This window comes from Lonchura striata, chromosome 3, assembly GCF_050655825.1.
Source record: "Lonchura striata isolate lonStrDom1 chromosome 3, ASM5065582v1, whole genome shotgun sequence".
NCBI lineage: Eukaryota > Metazoa > Chordata > Aves > Passeriformes > Estrildidae > Lonchura > Lonchura striata.
Genome location: NC_140705.1, coordinates 85,852,964 through 85,872,865, shown reverse-complemented (window position 1 = coordinate 85,872,865; position 19,902 = coordinate 85,852,964). Strand labels below are relative to the sequence as shown.

The 19,902-nt window shown below is 36.7% G+C and overlaps 2 protein-coding genes across 2 annotated transcripts in view; one reads left to right on the top strand and one right to left on the bottom strand.

Annotated features, from left to right (window-relative positions):
• The window catches only part of DNAH8 (dynein axonemal heavy chain 8), a 121,499-nt gene extending 109,342 nt beyond the window's left edge, over positions 1-12,157 (bottom strand). Inside the window, exons 1-9 of the mRNA XM_085576966.1 lie at positions 11,324-12,157; positions 8,605-11,211; positions 7,850-7,984; positions 5,737-5,821; positions 4,746-4,894; positions 3,237-3,426; positions 2,715-2,878; positions 1,546-1,722; positions 1,090-1,203 (exon numbers count right to left, since the gene is read on the bottom strand). Coding sequence (XP_085433092.1) covers positions 1,090-1,203; positions 1,546-1,722; positions 2,715-2,878; positions 3,237-3,426; positions 4,746-4,894; positions 5,737-5,821; positions 7,850-7,984; positions 8,605-8,790 — 1,200 coding nt within the window. The 5' untranslated portion in view covers positions 8,791-11,211; positions 11,324-12,157. The remainder of the gene's footprint in view (positions 1-1,089; positions 1,204-1,545; positions 1,723-2,714; positions 2,879-3,236; positions 3,427-4,745; positions 4,895-5,736; positions 5,822-7,849; positions 7,985-8,604; positions 11,212-11,323) is intronic.
• A 138-nt stretch (positions 12,158-12,295) lies between these two features.
• Positions 12,296-19,677, top strand: GLO1 (glyoxalase I). The gene is made up of 6 exons (XM_021550405.4): positions 12,296-12,386; positions 13,385-13,467; positions 14,654-14,794; positions 15,595-15,662; positions 16,562-16,651; positions 18,527-19,677. The coding sequence occupies exons 1-6, from the start codon at positions 12,306-12,308 to the stop codon at positions 18,613-18,615; spliced, it is 552 nt and encodes a 183-aa protein (XP_021406080.2). The 5' UTR covers positions 12,296-12,305; the 3' UTR covers positions 18,616-19,677.
• Positions 19,678-19,902: the final 225 nt, after the last annotated feature.

Here is a 19,902-nt window from a genome sequence, read left to right as displayed (position 1 = left end):
TTTATCCAAATTGTTCCAGACTAAACAAAGAACTCTAATTAGCTATCTTGTATTAGTAAAATTATGAACCCTTCAACGGGTTTGCACTCACTAATGTCTTTGTTTATGATACAAAGTACTTTATCTTAACACCTATGAAGTAGTTAATTATTATGGCCTGGTACCTGGCACCCTCTAGTGATACCTTGAGGAGCTGAAAATAAACAGCTTAGTTACACTGCTAATCACAATTGCTTCTAATACTATTCCACGCAATATGAGCTCTATGTCATATCAAAGTCCTTTTGCTTGACCTCAGTTACAACTTTGTAGTAGGATCCTAAGCTGCCAGAGATTCAAAAGAAATACAGCACTTCCTGACAGAGGGCTGGAGGCATATAGGACCAAAACGTGAAGGACTCAAAAACAAAGGAGAATGAGCTGTATTTTTCTAAGGTATTTAGTCCTTTCATCCTATTCTGCAACAACCATTAGGAAAATACACCTTTATAATAATTCATGGTTATTATCCCAAATAACAAATATCTTGAACTAGCACTGATTTGTGCACCTGGACAACCAATTGTCTAAATTCTGACTGGCAGGTACTTCTGCAAATAGAAGCACATAATACTGTATTCTATATTTAAAAAAAAAAAAATGTTTTGCCCATTTAGGACCCCATAAGGTTTCATTATTTTCTATATAACTGAAATTTTGGTACTTTGGTCACAGTTATGTGATCATTGACATATTCAGCATTTTCAGTGGAAGACATATTTGGAGATTTTTGTATTATAAAATATGTAGCTGGTTTAATTGCCATTAAAAATAATACCAGCAGCAGGACTGACTTATTAGACAATCATATGTATTTATGCTTATTTAATAAATACATATTTCAAAATACTATATTTTATGAAATAGATAATAAAATAATGCTTAAACATTTAGCTTGACAAGGTTTTAGAAAAAAATCAGCAAAACTAGAAACGTAAATTAGAAAAAATTACTCTTAAGTAAATATAAGGAAGGGGAACTTTATTTTGCTCTGGGATTTCTATGTAAATACCTAAACTATGCATAAAGAATGGTGAAAGGCATACTTACAACATCAGTGCTATAAAGGGGCTGACAAACATTTTCAAGTGTGCTTAGATATCTCACATTATCCTTTGATTCATTTGCTGCATCTGTGATTCTGCCATCTAATTCTTTCCATGACTAGTGGAAAAAAAAGTACTGTGAAAAACTTCATACATAGTGAACTATTTCTTTAACTTGCACTTACTTGCCAGAAGTAAACTTTGGTAAATGAATTTTTAAGATGCATTGCCAAAGCAGCTAATAAGTTAATTTATTGTATTTATTACATAGATAATGTATTTTATGTTCATTTTTGGCTGCATCCCTGAAATGTCTTTTTTGTCTGGATACATTCAGTACACCAGCAACACATCTAAATTTTCCTCTTCTAATTCTCCTCAGCAAATCTCTCTTAGATGAAATAAAAACAAACAAACATCTTTATAGTAAAAAAGGCATAAAAAAGAAAAAAAATATTACCTTTAGTATTTTAGAGTGTGCAACTTTCAGAACATTGATAACAGCTTTACAGTTTTGTCCTTTGATCTGTTCAATAATAAAGTCCAATTTAGCAGACATGTATTTCCAGTTCTCCAGTTCCATCAGTGGACCTGAATCCTTAGCTTCTCTCCTTAGCTGTTTGCTCTCAATCAGAACCTGCAATACAATTGGAGAAAAAAAAAAAATCAAATGCCTAATACAGCTAATAGACAAGTCATTATAGAGAAGAAATGCTCTTGAGGAAACTCACTTAGAAAGGAACAAGCTTGCAGTTACTGACATATGAAAATGGTACCATTTGGAAAAGCTTTCTAAGTCTGAATTGCAGTTAATCATATTCTTAAAATTAAATTAAGGCAATTAATACATATGTTAAATTGCTGTCATGTCCTGTGTGAGTATCAGCATATACAGATAAGCCTTTAACCAGAACCTATGAACCTATTGAAATGCACCAAATGTAATTTTACTTGTACAGAACTTCAAAAAATAGTTTAATAAAAGTATTAGATATCAGTCATAAATTTATCCATTTGCATGTTGATAAATGTGCAGTCAGCTCTTTTTACATGTCTTTTACATTTTTACTCTCATGAACTAAACACACTAACTATAGTATGCCTTATAAGTAGAGTATCTCCCTGTCTACACAGATTCATATTTTGATGAAGGATTCTCTCTTTTTCATGGAAGCCTCAGACACTAGTATTTGGATAACTAAGACCTTACCATGCAAGACTTACACAGGACAAAATACAACCTGCCAGGCCTGATCAAAAATCTTTCTAAGAGCAGTATTTCCCACTACAAGTGGTAGCAGAAACTTAACAGGTGATGTACAGTTAGGTATGTTCAATATACATACATGGTCCTCACCACTGTTATTAGTCCTGCAACCCTCCATTCTCTTCTTATTTACTTATTTGTGAATTAAGTGTTCAGAAACTCTTATTCCCACTAGACTGTAAATTGCTAGGCATAAGGACTATCTACTTCACTTGTGCATAGAAGCAGAGCACTTCTCTTAATTTGGGGGAGATGCAGCTGAAGCCTTTAGCAAACTTCAGGCAAGTCTCACATATAATTTATAAATATTCATCCATATTCATGCTTTCATGCTGAATCGATGTCTTAAAAAAGCAACTTACGTGTTCAATTTGTCTATACCATATCATAAGTACTTCCTCTAGCTGGTAAACTGTGTCATAATTGTCAGCGGCTGCAGTTATTTTATCAAATGTCTGAAGTTCAGAAAAATTAATGTGATCTATTTTTTTCAACTCAACTGTTCCTTCAATGCATGCTGCAGCACCTGAGAAAAGGTAATTACAATATAGAACCAATTAAGACTTTAGAAAAAATTCCACCAGTCAAAGCAATTTAAATTTGAAAATATGCATCTACAGTCAATGTTGTTTTGATATAGTAGCAATTTACTGCACTCACATAAACCAGAAGTATCTGATTTTAAATGCAGTGATACTCCTTAGAAGCAACCTGTCACTATTTGCTTAAGAAAATAATCCACCCAATGTATATATTATGCAAATAATGGATAACTTTATTTTTCGTTGCAGAATGTGAAAAGTTTCATATCTATGCACTACTGCCTTTAAATAGAAATCCTTAAGCAGAATTCCTCTAGTTTGTTTCCTAAATGCAATGCTTACCTCCTAAAAATGAAATGTATTTCTTAATTGTTTCCACAAAATTCTGCTTTTCTTTTGTATCCTCTTTGGACTGACCTAAATTACCCCAATTACTTGTAGCAAGGATAGCAGGGAGAAAAACCTTTTCTATTACATCTTTAAGACCAGGTAGGAGTCCATCAGTGGCATCCAAAACACCAAAGGAAATTTCCTGCAGTGTAAAAATATTATTGCTATCAAAGCAGTATCTTACACTAGAAACAGTATTGTAAGTTCAACGTATTTTTATAAAAGCACTCCAATATGCCAACCAAAACTTTAATTTAAGGAGAGAAAATCATTACATAACACACCTACAGTGCAGCCGTAAGATAGTACTCTCAATAAAAAAGGGAAGTTAACAATTATTTAATACAGTTTTTAAAAGCTGTCTGGTTATGCTTTTGTTACATCAGTTATTTATCTATGACACAGAGTTTGGAAATTTTGAAATGGTAGAAAAATGCCCTCACCCACAATTAGGTACTAATTAATGAATTGCAAGCAGCAAAAAACTCTCTGAATGTCCTTATCTGAAATTATATTAGAAGCAATTATTTGACTAAATATATATTATTTTGAATCAAGTTAAATTTTTTCCTACTCTCCAAAACAAAACTTTGCAAGGTCTGACTATTCTTAATATTCCAGTATTTTAAATGGCCTTAAAATAAGCAAGTATTAACATGTAACAAACTTCCTAGAAGAGAAATTTTCTTTCCTTATCCCTTCATCATTTGGAATTAATTGGGAAGATGGAATTTGATGGAAAAGTAATAGTTATGACCAACACCGAGGCCCCTGATAAAGACAGAATTTGTATCTTTCTTCTGATCGTTTTTTTCTCTTTCACCTTCTTACCTCTTAAAAGGAATGGAATGTTTTAATATGAAATATAAAGCATGTAAAATAATAATGGATTTTCTGTCTGAAGAACTTGAAATAATATTAATTACAAAACACATATGTGAAACTATTTCTTATCAATTTACAGTCTCTTAAGCAGTGCCCAAATATTAAGACATGTAATTATGAACAATAATGAAGCCCACACTTATATAAGAATTTGTCTTTTAAAGCGGAAAATCTCATGCCACATAATTCACACAGGATAAATGTGTATTTTGCATTTTATTTATCAAAACACATAAATAGTTACAGGTAAACTTTTTGTCTCCTGGTATTTGCAATAAACTCTTCTCAGTGTTTCCTTGTACCTTAGGGATTTTGATCACAATTAAAATATACTTAGCAGCTTTGTTTGAAAAATATCAAGGAGAATGAGAAATTAATGTTCATTTATTTAACAAGAATCCTTTAAGACACTAACTTCACAAGTATTTGCTGAAGAGATACAGCTATTTGTTGTTTACCCAAAATGGAGAGCAAAAGAGTTACCAGTAACTTTAGTTATGCGACAACTGTGAAAAAAATAATGAAACAAAAAAATAGCTGCTTTTAAAGCTTTTAGTTTTTAATATGACAGAGTACCTCATGTATAGTTTTTTCATTTATGGACGTGTCATTCTTATAGCGAATGAAATATAAGCATAGTCCTGTGATCTTGTCTGGTGTCCTCTCCAAATAAAATTGAAAGATTTTACTTCCTTTTTCAACATCTGGAATTACCCGACCACACTCTGAAAAGGAATTTCATAGGTATGGCTCTGTTTAAAAATGAGGGTATTATAAAATGCTTAAAATCAATATAAGGAAATAAATTTGAACATATAAATAATTTATTTTCTTCTTTTGTTAGAGAACAAAAGCCAGTATAATTTTAATTGTAATTAATCACACAATTAGAAAACTACACCAAATGTATAACGTGTATCTTACAAACTTATTTGGATGCATTGTAATGCAATTAAAAGGGAATTTGTTCAGGCCCATAGCTCTGAAACAATTTGCTTGTGTCTAAGGTACTTTATTTTCATTTGTCTTACCAAAAAAGATGTCAGGCCTAAGTGAGAAAAGAGATACTATGAGATGGCCTCAGGTCCTCTGTGGATATATTCCTATGCCATTTGATAGCTCAATATAAATAAGTAACAGAACACTATTTGCAGTAATTAGTGAATCATTAGGGATTTCAGACATTACATTCTAATTCTCTATCATACATATGAAATCTGAAAAATTTCAAATATTTATAATAAGTGAAAATTCAGAGACAGGTTTTATGAAAGTGCTTTCTAATGAACTATGGGCAAACCTCATGTATTAAAAAGTCACAACTAATTCAGTACTTCAGGATAAGATTTCATATTTTTCTTCTAGGAATGGTTAAAATTGAGATTATTTTTTTCTAAACAATTTGACTTGAAGCAAGCATTTAAAATATGAATTTTCAGTCCTCGGAGCAAAAGGTTGCAAAATTCTGAACAAGCAAAAGCAGATTTTATTCTGAGAAGCCTCAAACAAAATTAACAACAGAATGCACTGTTAGATGTGCTTGTATTATTATTGCTAAAACATTTACCTATTCCTCGTGGATCTCCTTCTTGATAGAAAATTTTCAATGATTTTCTTCCTCCCTTGGCAAAAAAGGAATCAAAGGCATCGAACTGTTAAATCAAAGAGTGAATACGTGTTACTCAAAATACTTTTATGTGCCTTTAAGACGTGCAAAACTAATTTGACCATGCTACTGTTTAAAGTTTAGATGGCACACAATGTTTATCCTCAAATATTGTGAGAAGATAGGAAGAGTCCAACTGAAGGACTCAGCCATGGTAATGAGATCTCCTGCTTCCCCCTTATCAGAAAAAGAAGATCAAAAGTTTAGCAAGCATGTGTGGAGATGCATCACCTCTTCAGGCAAAGGATACACTTCTAGTTATGGCATATTACTTATTAGCATGTTTTTCCTCCAAAATAAACCAATATTAAATCTGAAACAGAACAATGATGGGAAAATGAGTGACACTCAGGTAAACAAGAATTTAAAGCCACTCTTGTGAGAAGACAACATTGCATGAAAATAAAAGAAGTAAAAGCAAGCCAGATCTAGAAGTGCATTTCACTTTTGTTAACAGCACTAGTGAATTAAGAGTTAAAGCAGAGAAAAATACATTAAAAAGACCCACCCCCAAAACAGTGAAAGAAAAAAATTGTTAAAGTGCTGAAAGCGCAAGGACAAAAAGCAGGAAAAAATTCACAACTACAAGAAGCACTCCAGCTTACGAGGAAGAGGAGGACAAACAGTAACTTTGGGGCTGGTATGATTCTACACAGAAAGAAAGATGTGAGCTGTCTCCACAGCTACTTGTTGACACAGCCCCAACAGACTAAACTATTTATAAATAAACTAAAACTGGGAGCAGGAAAATATTCAACCACAATAATTTTTCAGATGGTCCTGGTGACAGCCAGAAAAGGCCCCAACCCAGCAAAAAATAAACAAACAGAAAAACCAAACCAAAACCTTATACAAAAAAAAAAACAAACCCTCAAGAACCCAAACTTTCTCAATTTCTCAAGTGTTGGGATTAGTCAAACTTGGTGTAGAACAGCAGTTTCACCTTAAATCAGAATGATTTAAAACTATATATAATTTAGCAAATGTAAAAAAGGCACAATACTTAGCACACCTCTATGTTGTGTAAGCAGAAAAAAACCCAAACAAATGAGGTTAAGTACATTTTATGATGTAAAAATATCAATAAACAAAAAAAAACCTAAACCCATTTGGAGTAAGGCTAAATTTGGCTTGTAACAGTAAAACCGAAGTTCTAAGAATTTATTTGTTTTATCAAAGGACGTATTATCTGGCTGAGTTTTAAATGTTAAGTAGAATCTCTCTTAACAGACAAAAAACCATCAATCAGGTGCAACAACAGTCAAATAACAAAAATGTAATCAGAGAAGTTGATTCATATCTTTTCACAACAGCCATACTGAATTAAAAGTACAGTTTAACTGTTTCGTCCTGTTTGTTTAATCACTTTGAAACATCATGAAAGACATCACTAAACACATAAAAATAATGAAAGCTTTCAGAAGTTCCACAAATTTGAGATCTATACACTCTGCAAACCCACTTAACCCAATCTTTTGAACATCCAAACATAAATAAAGAGGTCAAAAATGAAATTTCTTAGTGGGTCTTTCAAACATTTCCATACTATTTAAATGGCGCAGGATTAATCTTCCTTCTTATTACAAACAACATGCTAATTCTCAAAATGCTCCCATAAGTTACACACTTTGGCACAATCTTAGAAATTTAATTGAGAATTTGCCTAACAAATGAATGTGATCATAATTAGAACATAATAAAATCAGTCTGAGATGGATGAAACTGCTTGGAACTGGCAGATGTAAAAAGATCAAAATAACAGTAGTATTTATATTTTTCTTGAGGTAAGAAAGGTGAAAAAGCCACAATCAAAAATTGGGGATATTTGCAAACCTGCTGGGAAACTCAGCTGAAAGATTTAGACAGGTATCTTTCTAGACTGATTGTGTGCCTTAGTAATCACATTTTCTGGCAGAAACAATCAAAATAATGGATAACACTTCCTATCAAAGGGGTAATCTGCTACATATTTTAACTAATAAATTAAATCAACAGGCACACAGGACAGACTCACCGAAGGGACATCCAATATCATTTCTTCCACAGTTGGTAAGTCTAAGCCTACCCTGGCACTGAGAACTTCAAATATGTATTTATATGAAGCATTAACTTTTGCTCTTCGATCTTCTCTTGCTTTTTCATATTGAATCTAAAACATTAAACAAGACTTTCAAGCTAAAAATGCACAAAGTAATCACAACAATGACCTGCTACTTAACTTGTAACTAATGCTAAAATCTACCGTCTTGTATTTACAGCTGCAAAATGCCCTAATTTTAAAAGTACCTAAATTTTCAGAGGCTAACAGGAGAACAAATTATGAAGTGTTATTATAAGATGTGAAGTCAAACCTGAGGATATGTCAAGAAAAAACAAACATTAAGAATATTAAGGTGGATTTTAAGATTTTTATGTGACATTAACTGGCTTCCTTGTTCACAATCAAAATTCCAATTTATTAGATTAGTACAGAAAAGTTAAAACATCCATTAAAAATAAAGTATCTAGGGTGGATAAATATTTGCAGGAACTAAGCTGAGTACAGCTTTGCTTCATTGTAAATTATTCAGTTACTATCTCCTGCTTCTGACCTCTATTACTTTAAAATTTTAAAATATTACAAACATGGGGAAAAAAGACTCACTTTCTACCAGAAATAATTTAGTAAAAAGAACTGAGTCTAAACAAAAACTTAAAAAATTAAAAATTTAAACTAATGATTAATATAAATTGAATTTAATAATCTGAGGAAAGAACCAGAAATATAACCTTTCTTGCTTTGTAACTTTGCACGCTTGGAACTCCACTAGGGCGGTAAAACTTGGAAAAACTTTGACTTCCAAAAGAACGAGATGAAGAGGAAAGGCTCGCTAATCGTTGAGCTGTTTGAGAAGATCTAGCTACTTCTTCTCCAGTGGCTGAAACTTTTTTATTATTTTTTGGTACCCCCGCCATTCTAAAATCTGAAATTTGGAAAGAGAAGATTATGTTTATAACAATTCAGACATTTCAAGTCTACCTTTTCCAGGAGACAGGAACATCGCAAAACTGACTTTAGAGGTATATAAATTTAATAGTCTCATCAAATCCTCTTCCAGTTCTTAAAATGCTAGACATTATACACATTTTTATGATAGGTTACAAATGTCAAGATGAGACATTTTTTAAAAAAAATTTTTCATACACATGAATTTCATGGCACGAATAAGCCTTTCTATATAACAAATATATTTTAAAATATAAATAATTTCAGTGCATATCTGATTACTGAGAAATATAGGTAGTTTCAAACACAGATGACTTATTTAAATTTTAATTTCTAAAATATATACCCAAATTCAGCAACTGAGCTTACAAAAAGACTTGCATTCACAGAAATTGCTATTCTGCTCAGTGTACTATTACAATAAGGATCAAGATAACTATCAAAAATTTCTTAGAAGTTCATATGAGGCCTAAGGGCAAGCCTCCCACTGCTGTAACAGTGTTATATACTCTCTTAGCCATTATTACCTGATTTGGGAAATAAAAAAATCAAAGGGGAAGCTGACATGAAGAGCATCACCTGAAAAGTAACACCTTGTTGTACATTACTTGCTCCTTATTTTTGCCCATGTAATAGGTGACAAATTGGCTGATGTTCTCTGGTTTTAGGCATGCAATCAATCACCTGCCACAGAAAGTGTTCATCTCTTTCTTTAAGTAAACATACCACCAAAAAAACCAAAAAAACCCCCAAATTTAGGAGAGTCACCAAAAAAAAAAAAAAAAAAAAAAAAGAGTGAAATGCAAATTAATTATATTTACTTCTTTTTCTACATTTATTTCATATTTCTATGACTGCAGATGGCCTGGCCATCTACAAGATTAGCAGTGGTACTTTCCTCCTTGCCTATTCCACTCAAGTGGAATAGGTTGGATGCTGATTTCCCTGCCTTTTAGCTGGTTCACTTTTAGCTGATACTTTCCCCTAAAGCACAAGATGAGAGAGGTGGGGTTCTCACAGCTTTCTTTAAAAAACCCACAAAAGCTGCATTGGATCCTGGCATTGTCCCTGCCTCTCCAAAATCTATAGTCAAGATACCTGGCAGTTCAGGTTAAAGTCTCACACTTTTCAAAAACCTGTATGAGCTCCATCTGCCGCCCTCTCCCGGCTGGAATAACAAACATGCTTTTATGTCAAAATCTCCTTTCCTTCCCCCCAGGATGCTCCAAAGCTTCTCTAGAGGAACTTCTCATTCAAGGAAAGTAGGTCTGGCTTCCCGCATGCATCATTTTAGGAGGGTTGAAGGAGAATGAGAGGGAAGGAGAAGCGGAGGAGTCCCAAGCATTGGGAATACAGCCTTTCGGCTCTCTTCTGGAAAGCTGAGCTGAGCTGCCTTAGCCTGCACTTCAGCTTTGGCAGAGAGATGCAGGAGAAATTCCTCACCGCCCTAGCCGGAGCCGTGTCTCCTCAGAGGGCGGGCAGCGGGGCGCGGCCCCCCGGCAGCGCAGCGCTCACCGGCGCTCCCCTCAGCGGGCGCAGCGGACGGTCGAGCGCCCGCCACGAGCAAGCGGCCGATGCCGGTAACGGAGCCCGTAACCGCTGCGGGGCGCGCTCGGGCCGGCGGCTCCAGAGCCCGCCCGGCAGCCGCGGGGCCCGGAGGGCGCTGCCGGCGCCCGCCCGCTGCGGCCCGCGCACGGCCGGCCAAAATTCGACTCCCAGAACCCGAACCGTCATTTCACCGTAAAGATCTCGTGCTCCTGGGAACGGCTTGCCCGCGCGGTTGGCGTGGTTAAGTGTGCCCATGGAAGTTACTTGAGTAAGGCAGACTGAGCTCTGGGCTGCGCAAGTGCTTTGCTCTCGATCATAAAACGTGTGGAGTTTTATTTTTTTTTCCCCACACAGGGAATTCAATCCTGGTTTTCATTCTACGTTTTTGAGAGAAATACTATCCTTCGCTCTTAGGCCTGAAATGATATTTTTATACTAAAGGACAATGTGTAACTCCAGAGGGTGAAGAGATGACTGAAAGGGGACCTCTGTGTATCTAAATCTAAAGAAGGGGTGGAAGGGGAGTGCCAAGAGGATGTTTCCAGGCTCTTTTCTATGGTACCAATCAATAGGATAAGAGATAAAAGGCAGAAAGTGATGCACAGGCAGTTCCACCTGAACATGAGGAAGTTCTTAATGTGGGTGACTGAGCCCTGGAACAAATTGCCCAAAGAGGTTGTGGAAGTGTCCTTCCCTGGAGATATTCAAAACCCATCTGCACACAATCCATGTACTCTGGGACAACACTGCAGGTAGATTGGAACAGGTCTACTGTGGTCCCTTCCAATCTGGCCAATTCTGCGATTTTCTGACAAATGCTACTTGAAATCTTTTCCCAGCACCTGGAAGAAAAAGCAGAAATCAACCTCTGTCAACACTAAACCAAGGCTGCCAGGAGTATGATAACAAGGCAAGGCCAGGATTCCCAAACAGCCTGATACTGCCCGGACTTACGAAAGCAGCACCATTCCAGTGGAGCTGGGTTATCAGCTGTGTCTGCTCTAGCACGGGTGTGGTACACTCGGCCTCTGGCGGCAACTGGAGGGATGTGTTGTCAGGTCACCATAGGGGATCCTCACTTTCATGCCACATTTCAGCTAAGTAATGCCACAGTCAGGGAAGCCCCTTCCTTTTGGTCCTTATGTTGTCCTGAATGCAGGCTCATTACCCGTGCAGCATCAATTCACACATGGAGGCAAGATATTTCTATTTTTTATTCTAGTTTGCTCCAAGTAGGGAGCTGGGTGGCAACGCACAAAATGCTGGCTCCCCAGTAATCAAACCTTTATAGTATTTATAAATGCCAACAAACAAAAGCATCAGCATTCATTGATTAGAAATTACATAACCTTGCTATTAATTAGTGCTCAACCCAGTTTTTGCTAGTTGTGTCTTTCACTTCTAATGCTAATCAGTCCACAGGTGCAATTCTTCCTTCCACTTGAGTCTGGGACTCGTTTTGAGTGGGCGGTCAATGAGTAAGCGGTCACAACTGCCCATTGCTGGGATTCTCTTTTTCCCATTTACTACTCAGTTTTGCTGATTTCACGATTTCACTCTTGGTGGCTCTAGTCCAGACAGCCCATTCATCGTAGGATTGCTTTCTCTCTTCCTTAAAACAAAAGATTAGCCAAGCAGACGACGTCCACAATGTAGCCGTTTAATCATAACTATGCAGATAAAACTATTGACTAATATAAAAACAAAAATTGAAACGCTTGATTCAGAATTGAGGGGCTCGCTGTGAGTTAGGGATGAACCGGCAGAAGTCGATCTGATCCCACACTTCTGCAATACTCCTCGGCCACCCCTGCGCCGGAGCGGCCCAGCCGGTGGCGGCGTGGGGCGCAGCACCGCCTTCCCGCCTCCTCCTTCCCTTCTTCCGCCTCCTCCTCCCCTTCCTTCTTCCTCCTCGTCTCCGCCCTCCTCTCCTGACATGGCTGCCCCCGCGGAACCCTGCGGCCTCACGGACGAGGCAGCCTATGGCGCCTGCTCGGAGCCGGATGCCAGCACCAAGGTGGGGTGGTTGAGGGCGCTCCCCGGGGCTGTGGCGCCCGCTCCTCCCCGGTCCCCTCACGGCGCCTCAGTGGGCGGACGTGCGGGGCGTGGAGGCCGGCATGGAGGCCAGCATGGGGCCGGGCTGGATCTCGGCGGCGCAGCGAAATGTGTCCGGGCCCGGAGCTGCCCTGGCGGCCTGTCTGTCGGGCAGCCCGGCGGCGTTCGTGGTCGTGGCGGGGCGGACGGGCTGGGCCGGTCCCTGCGAGCCCCTGAACCCCGCGGGGCGCGCGCGGCCGGGCCCGCGCCTGTCCTTTCTCTGAGCGAGCGCTCCGGGGCGCTTCGGGCAGTCACTGCCTGGGGGCACGGAAAAACCTGTCAAAACGCCCCAGACGGTTTTCTTTTTATTAGCAGAACATTGTAGCTGAAGTTTTAATTTTTTCCCCCTTACCTCTGTCGCCTATTATACCACTCACTTTTTATTCCATTGGTCGTTCACAAGCTTCTTAGTATTTAGTTACCTAGGGGCTTCAAGAAAATATCCTTGCAGAGTGGTAGGCCGGTTCTACTGCCAAGATATAATCAAGCTTGACAGACGTTCAATATCTGTGAATTTACTATTTCAATGCCATGAATTAATAACAATAATGAGCTCAGGAGTCTAGGAGGCTCAATATTGAATATTCATGTGTCTGTTGCACTTGTGTGTGAAGTTGTTCATGTATGCTACAGCCCTATAAAAGAATAATAAATATAAGGATACTCTGTTTTGATACATCTGGTAATACATATTGAATTATACCACTCATGGGATTGGTTATTTGTTTTAAATGTTATGTTACAAAGATGTATTTATATAATACAAATTTGTATGTGTAGAATCAGGACAAAAGTTGAAATAATTCTCTTTGTTACTTCTGAACCTCCTGGTTTTGGAGTCATTACTAACTGGCATCTTTATTAATACCTATAATTCATTTCTGGTTGATATATAAAGTACAAATCTTTTCTTCCCTATAGGATTTTATATTTCAGCAGACAATGTTAAGAGTAAAGGATCCTAAGAAGTCATTGGATTTTTATACAAGGGTACTTGGAATGATGTGAGTAGAATTTGTATGCCGTGATTGGTTTGGGGTTTTTTTCTGTTCTTCTGAATTTTTTTTTTTTAGGATGTAATTATACTAATTGGTTTATCTACATAAACAATGCTGTCCCATCAGCTGATGCTTAGTTGGATGGTCTGGCAGTAAGCTGTACATGCGTAAGGTGCAAATGAACTAATATTGGCCTTGACTAGAAATTTCTTTTTTTCTTAAATAGGTCATTAATTATCAGGGTACAACTTGCTTATTTCCTCTTCACTGAGCCTGCAGCTCAGTAACTTTTATGACTGTGCTTATAATGAGGAATCATTGTTAAAAATCTTGAAATTAAGTTTTTTCTGCTGGTTCTCAGAAGTGGCTTATGACTGCCTCCAGTCACATGAGAATAAGTAAATAAAGGGTGAAGACAAAGTCCAGGCTCAGTCTTGTGGAGAGGGCTTTCGAAGGCAGATGCCATGCAGTAGTTTAACATGTTTATGCTGGGGCTTTTTGTTCATTCCTACCATTTGAGTTATTTCAAAACAAAATAATATGTTTGTAAACATCTTGAAATTAGTCCAGACTAAAGTAAAATAAATTACTTCCACTGTAGTGAAAACGTGTGAAAATAAAAAATACCTTGTAAAAAAGAAATAAGATTAATTTTGCATGCCTACTTGTTCCAGTTAAATGCCTCACATAAAATGTATGCTTCCTGTATTTTTAGTTGACTAAATTGTCACATCACAAAGGAGTTTTATCATTATAGCTAGCTATTGAAACTGTAAATGTATTTAATCTAAAGGTATGTTTGTCTGGTACCACCGAGCTCTCTAGAATGAGTAAGATTCAAAGTAGATATTTTTATTCCTTGGTGAAATTTTAAAGTGGTTAAAGGTTTTCCTATGAAAACACAGTCAAGTAACAGAGTGACAATCTGAAGATTGAAGCCTTTCTACTGACTTTTCTATTCAGTTACTTGTAGTTTGGTTTTTAAACATCTGATTCTTTTAAATTTTGTAGGTTTGTAATGTGTTCTGGAGTATTTTTACTTGATGGTTTAAAATGTGGCTGTTTTAAGGTGTGGATTATAGAAGAGCAGAAATTCATGAAAATAATTTTTCCATAAACCCATCTTGGTTTATTTGCAAGCTACCTGACTATCCTTTTAAGTTACTATTTCAAAATAATTGTTGCCCTTTAGACTGCTTCAAAAATTTGACTTTCCTTCTATGAAGTTCTCACTCTATTTCCTGGGGTATGAAGATAAAAACGATATCCCGAAAGATAAAGCTGAGAGAACACCATGGACCTTCTCTAGAAAAGCTACACTTGAACTGACGCAGTAAGTATTTACATAAGGAGAGATTACACTTTGCTAACAGTGATCAAATAGTATTGGATAAGTGTAAATCCCATTAGATTGAATAAAAAATTTAATCATTACTGTGGATACATCTTCACTGTCATACAAACTTACAATGTATCTGAGACTGGATATTTGGAAAGGTTAACCTTCCTCTTTCAGAGCTCTTTCAAACTGCCAGGTGAACATTAATATGAAACAGTACTTGGTGTATTTTTTAATCATGCCATCTGGGTAAGTAGTTTAGGGAAACCCAAAGTGGCTAGACCTTTCTTTGGATCCCCAAAGCATCCTAATAATGGGTAACTATTGCTTTTGGAATCTAATCTAAAGTGGTATTAAGTCAAAACGTGCTTCTTGTAAACAGGATAATTTGGTTAATGCTAGTAATCACTATAATTGTGCAGACACAATCTCCCAAACACTGTCTTACTTAACTGCACTACCGGCTACCCTCACTTGCTGTTCCCCAGTGATGGGTAGTTAAACTGACATGTGCAGCAAAACCATCTCTCTAGTCTGAATGAAACAGGAGTATTTCTGACTCATTCAAATGTAGACCCTAAATAATAGTGAAGGAATGACATGACTGGATTGTCCCAAGACCATCCCTGGAGCCCATGACTAGGGAAGATCTTTATAGTTTAATGAATGCGGCCAACAGCTGAAATTCTCTGTTTTTTTTTTAGGAAAAACAACTTACCCTCTCCAGGGAAACTGAACATTTAGGATTAATTAATTTTAATGCTTTTCTTCAATCTAATAATTGCTTCTTACAGAAACTGGGGCACTGAAAATGATGACAGTCAGTCTTACCACAATGGCAATTCAGATCCCCGGGGATTTGGTAGGTCTTTAGTTTTTTGTTTATAGTTTTTAAGCTTTGAAATAAAATGTGCTAACTCTTGGAAAGTAGGGAACTTGCCTTTCATCCTTTATCTCTCTTCTTTCAACATGTATACTGTGAAAGATGATGAAAATAAATGAAGCAATGTGTTTCAGAGTATTGAGCCATAGTTACACTCTTTATCAAAAATCTAATCCTTTGGCAGACAAACACATGCCAATTGTAACTACTGAGTGAAGAACATCAGTTGTGGTTGTGTATTAGATTATCATAGTGGTTAAACTGATTTAATCTTGGATTTCCACTGTATAATCCACTAATTAACAATTGTATGGTAGAAAGACAATTCCATTTCTCTGTATCACTGAGGATATTATTTGTGTGGCTTGATTTGATAACTTGAGTGCTTGAAAGGTCACTGCTGTGAGATAAGTTTTCACACTGGTCCAGCCACTTGGCATTTAAAGCTCCTGAAGTGATTTGTAAGCTCAACCCTTGCATAGCACTAGTGTCAGTCTCTGCAAAAACAGCATTGCTGATAATCTCCATGTGCTGTTAAACAGAGCAAATGTAACAAAATCCTGTTATGGAGCTGCACTCCAACAAAGAACACATTGATATAACAGTATGATTGAAAATCTTATGTTTTCCTATTCTAAATAAAGTTCTTGTCTAAACAGCACAAGATACTTCAACTCAAACATTTGTATTTAAAAGGCATTATCAAAAGACAGCTGTTTGAAGAAGAATAATGTTAATATCCAAAAGGCTCTTTCTGGAATTTTCTCTTAAATATAGTCATTGCTTCTGTGAAGTACAGCATGAAATACTAAACTTTTTTTCACAGAACACTCAGCAATATTTATATTGCACTTCACTCTTTTTACTTTCTTTCACAGGACACATTGGAATTGCTGTTCCTGATGTTTATAAAGCTTGTAAGAGGTTTGAAGAACTAGGAGTGAAATTTGTGAAGAAACCAGATGATGGTAAGTCTGATCAGAAATGCAAGAAATTTTTTCCCTTTGATTTTAATATATTCTGTCTATGAGATCTTCCTGGAAAGCTGAGTAATGCGTTGCTAGGAGTTGCCACTGCTTAGAGGTTTCTAAAACCAGTTACCCCTGCACTGCCTTACAGAGTGGGCAAAACTGACAATAGATCCATCCCAGTAACAATAATACATCAGTCTGTGATGTGCCTTCTGTATGCAGCCTAACCTTCAGTAAAATTCACATTCTCTCTTGATGTCATAGTTTACATATCATTTTATACTGCTGCCTAGAGTTGTTACAGAATTTACTGTAACATGGATCAGAGTCACATGGCAAATCTGCTTGGTTCTTGTCTTAGGAAAGTAAGTCAGAAAACATAATAGTTCCCACTTATTTAAACTGAGTCATTCTTGACTTTTCTGGCTATTTTCATGTAAATCCACCTAACACCTACTGTACAACCTACCAGCTATTATATTTTTAACTGCTCTTTCAGCTTTAGTAGGAGTAGCCCATTAGTCTTTATCATAATTGACTTGCATAATGTATCACACAAATATTCAGAGAGTATATATGCAAAGAATGCATATGTGAAGATATCCCAAAATGCAGAAGTGGTGAGAAGTCTTGCATTTTTCAGCAGGATTCTCTTTCATAGAAAAGACCTCATGAGATTTTTAGGACTGATGCATGCAAAACCAGACATGTAATACTAGTAATTGAAAACAGATTTAAGTGATTTTCATCTTATTCACTGTGTTCTCAGCTGAAGCAAAATAAGAAATGTAGCTGAAAACTTAACTTGATTTCTTGAATTAAGAACAGATCTTGGTATTTCTAGCATTTTAGAGTTTCTGAGCCTTTTTTAATTTGTCTGTTTGTTAAACAGTGAGAGGCTTGAAGTGAGAATTGCTGACTTACAGCTGTGCAGCGGTAGGCATGAAAGTACATAGAAGAACAAGCTTAGACTATAAATGGAGAGAATCACAAGAAAGAACTCCTGAAGCAGAAGAAGGGTGGGGGCAGAGCAAAAGCTCTTCTTTGAAATTCAGAAACAAAATTGATGCAGCAAATGCCAAGGAGGAGAATGAAGTTTTGGGTTTAACATTGTTTGCAGAGCATGGTGGAGATCAAGCATAGGGTTTATTTTCCTGCCTTAATGAATAAACATCTATTTTCTCCGTTGTTTTTGTGACTAGAATATATTAAGAGTTAGGCTGGGTCTGTTACAGTAAGTAACTTAATGGAGCAAGTATAACTACAAGTGTGTGGTTAACACTTTAAGCTGTGTTGTCCTGATCTACTGTTGAAAACAACTTTTGGGGAGCTTGTTTTAAGGAATAATATGGTTTCCAGCAGTAAAATCTATAACAATCCTGTCCTGCATTTCTTTGCTTTATGAAGTGGTGCAGAAGTATACTGTAAACCATGTCAGAGGTAAAAATTTTATGGTAAAATTTCATTGTGGAGTTGGGAATGGTGGGAGATGAACAGGGCAGAGGAACACAGGATTTTATACCAGCAAAGCCAGTTCAAGAAAATATATCAAAACATCCCCAGAGCACAGAAATATTTTCCTGAATTTTGAGGATGAACACTTACTGGGGCATATGCAAAAAACTTCAATCAACAAAAGATTGAATTCCAAAGTGACTTTTAACTACAGCTTTATTGAGAGTAGGATTGACGGTTTTGCATACAGAGATCTAATGCCGATTAAAAACTAAGCTGGATGTTTTTAGAATTATCTGTCTAAATTTGAACTAATTCTCATGCAAAACTAAAAATATTTTTGAAAGTAGTCATATTTGACATTTAGAATCAGTCATGTAGTCTTCATTTTATCTTTTTTTTTTTTTCCCGTAATAGGTAAAATGAAAGGACTTGCATTTGTTCAGGACCCTGATGGCTACTGGATTGAAATTTTGAATCCTAAACACATGGTGACTCTCACTTAGTTCTAGCAAAGTATATTGTATAAGAGACCCACTTTCAGACTGCTGGAGAAAATCTGTAATAGTGTTTGTGAAAATTGCTTAATAGAGAGGAATCAGTCACGTTCAGAGTCTCCTCCAAAACTATCCCCTGGGACCTAACTTGGATTCCTTTTCTCTTCTCCTGTGATGCCACTGCCAATTGTTTCCAGTTAGGAATACTCAGTCATTTTCTGGAAGAGCACTTACACAGATTCTCCTCTTGAACATTGTTTATGTTAATATTTCAATAAACACTGTCAAAAGATATGTGACCAGAAGCTCACTGCATCTCACACTGATTAGATTTAAATGGGCAACAATTCCTGTGTTACTACTGATGAGCATCAATGAGGAAGCAAAAAGAAATTTCAGTATATTTATGAAGTCAGAAGATCCTGAAGGCTTCATGTCCTAATTTGCATACTAGAAAAATAAAATATCAGGCTAATTTTGACTGGAGTAGTAGCTTGCTTATAAAATTCATAATCTTATTTACATTATTCCAGGCAAAACTCTTTTAAGGAGCAGCCTTAAACTGTCTTGCAAAAAGAAGTTTTATAGAAGGAATAGATTTGTACAGCAGAAAGAATTCAGTCTTTCAGCTCAGCTTTTGACTGCTGATTGACAGCCAAGAGAAGAGGTCTCATAGCTGCCAACTTGCAGTGACCCTTGTCTCTTTCAACACTAGGAAGAACTTGCTCATAATTTTTGTTTCAGGAGAAGTCTGGGGCTAGATTTGACTTAAATTCTTTGTATATTCTGCTCTAGAAAATGAATGAAAAAGATTCTCTGTTTGATTGTCCTCCCAAAACAAGTGGTGGTACATACCTGTGAGCAGCAGGAAAACATGGAGCATTTCCATGTATTACACAAATTATAAAACCCTCTGCCTTGTCTTATTCTGCTTGGAGTAGCACCTAACGTCTTCAGTTATGTGGCTATCAAATAATGTATAGGGTAACCAAAGGCTAACAAATAGTGTAAAGGCATTGCAGTTCACTTCCCAATAAAACATTGGTGAAAACTAGAAGAAACTTTAACGCATGATGAAGTGTTGCTTTGCTTTTTGTTGAATTCTTGATGACTGAAAGGCTTGCTGTTTTGCTTAGAGTATTCTGTTTGGAATCATTGTACTCGGCAATGAAATTTCTAATGATCCTTTCCTTTGGACTCTTCACAGACCTCACTGGTCCACCTCTCATGTGTCTCCCAGACAGTCTTGGGAACCTAATCAATTGCTCGATGGTGGCCAGTGCCAAAGGGAGTTGG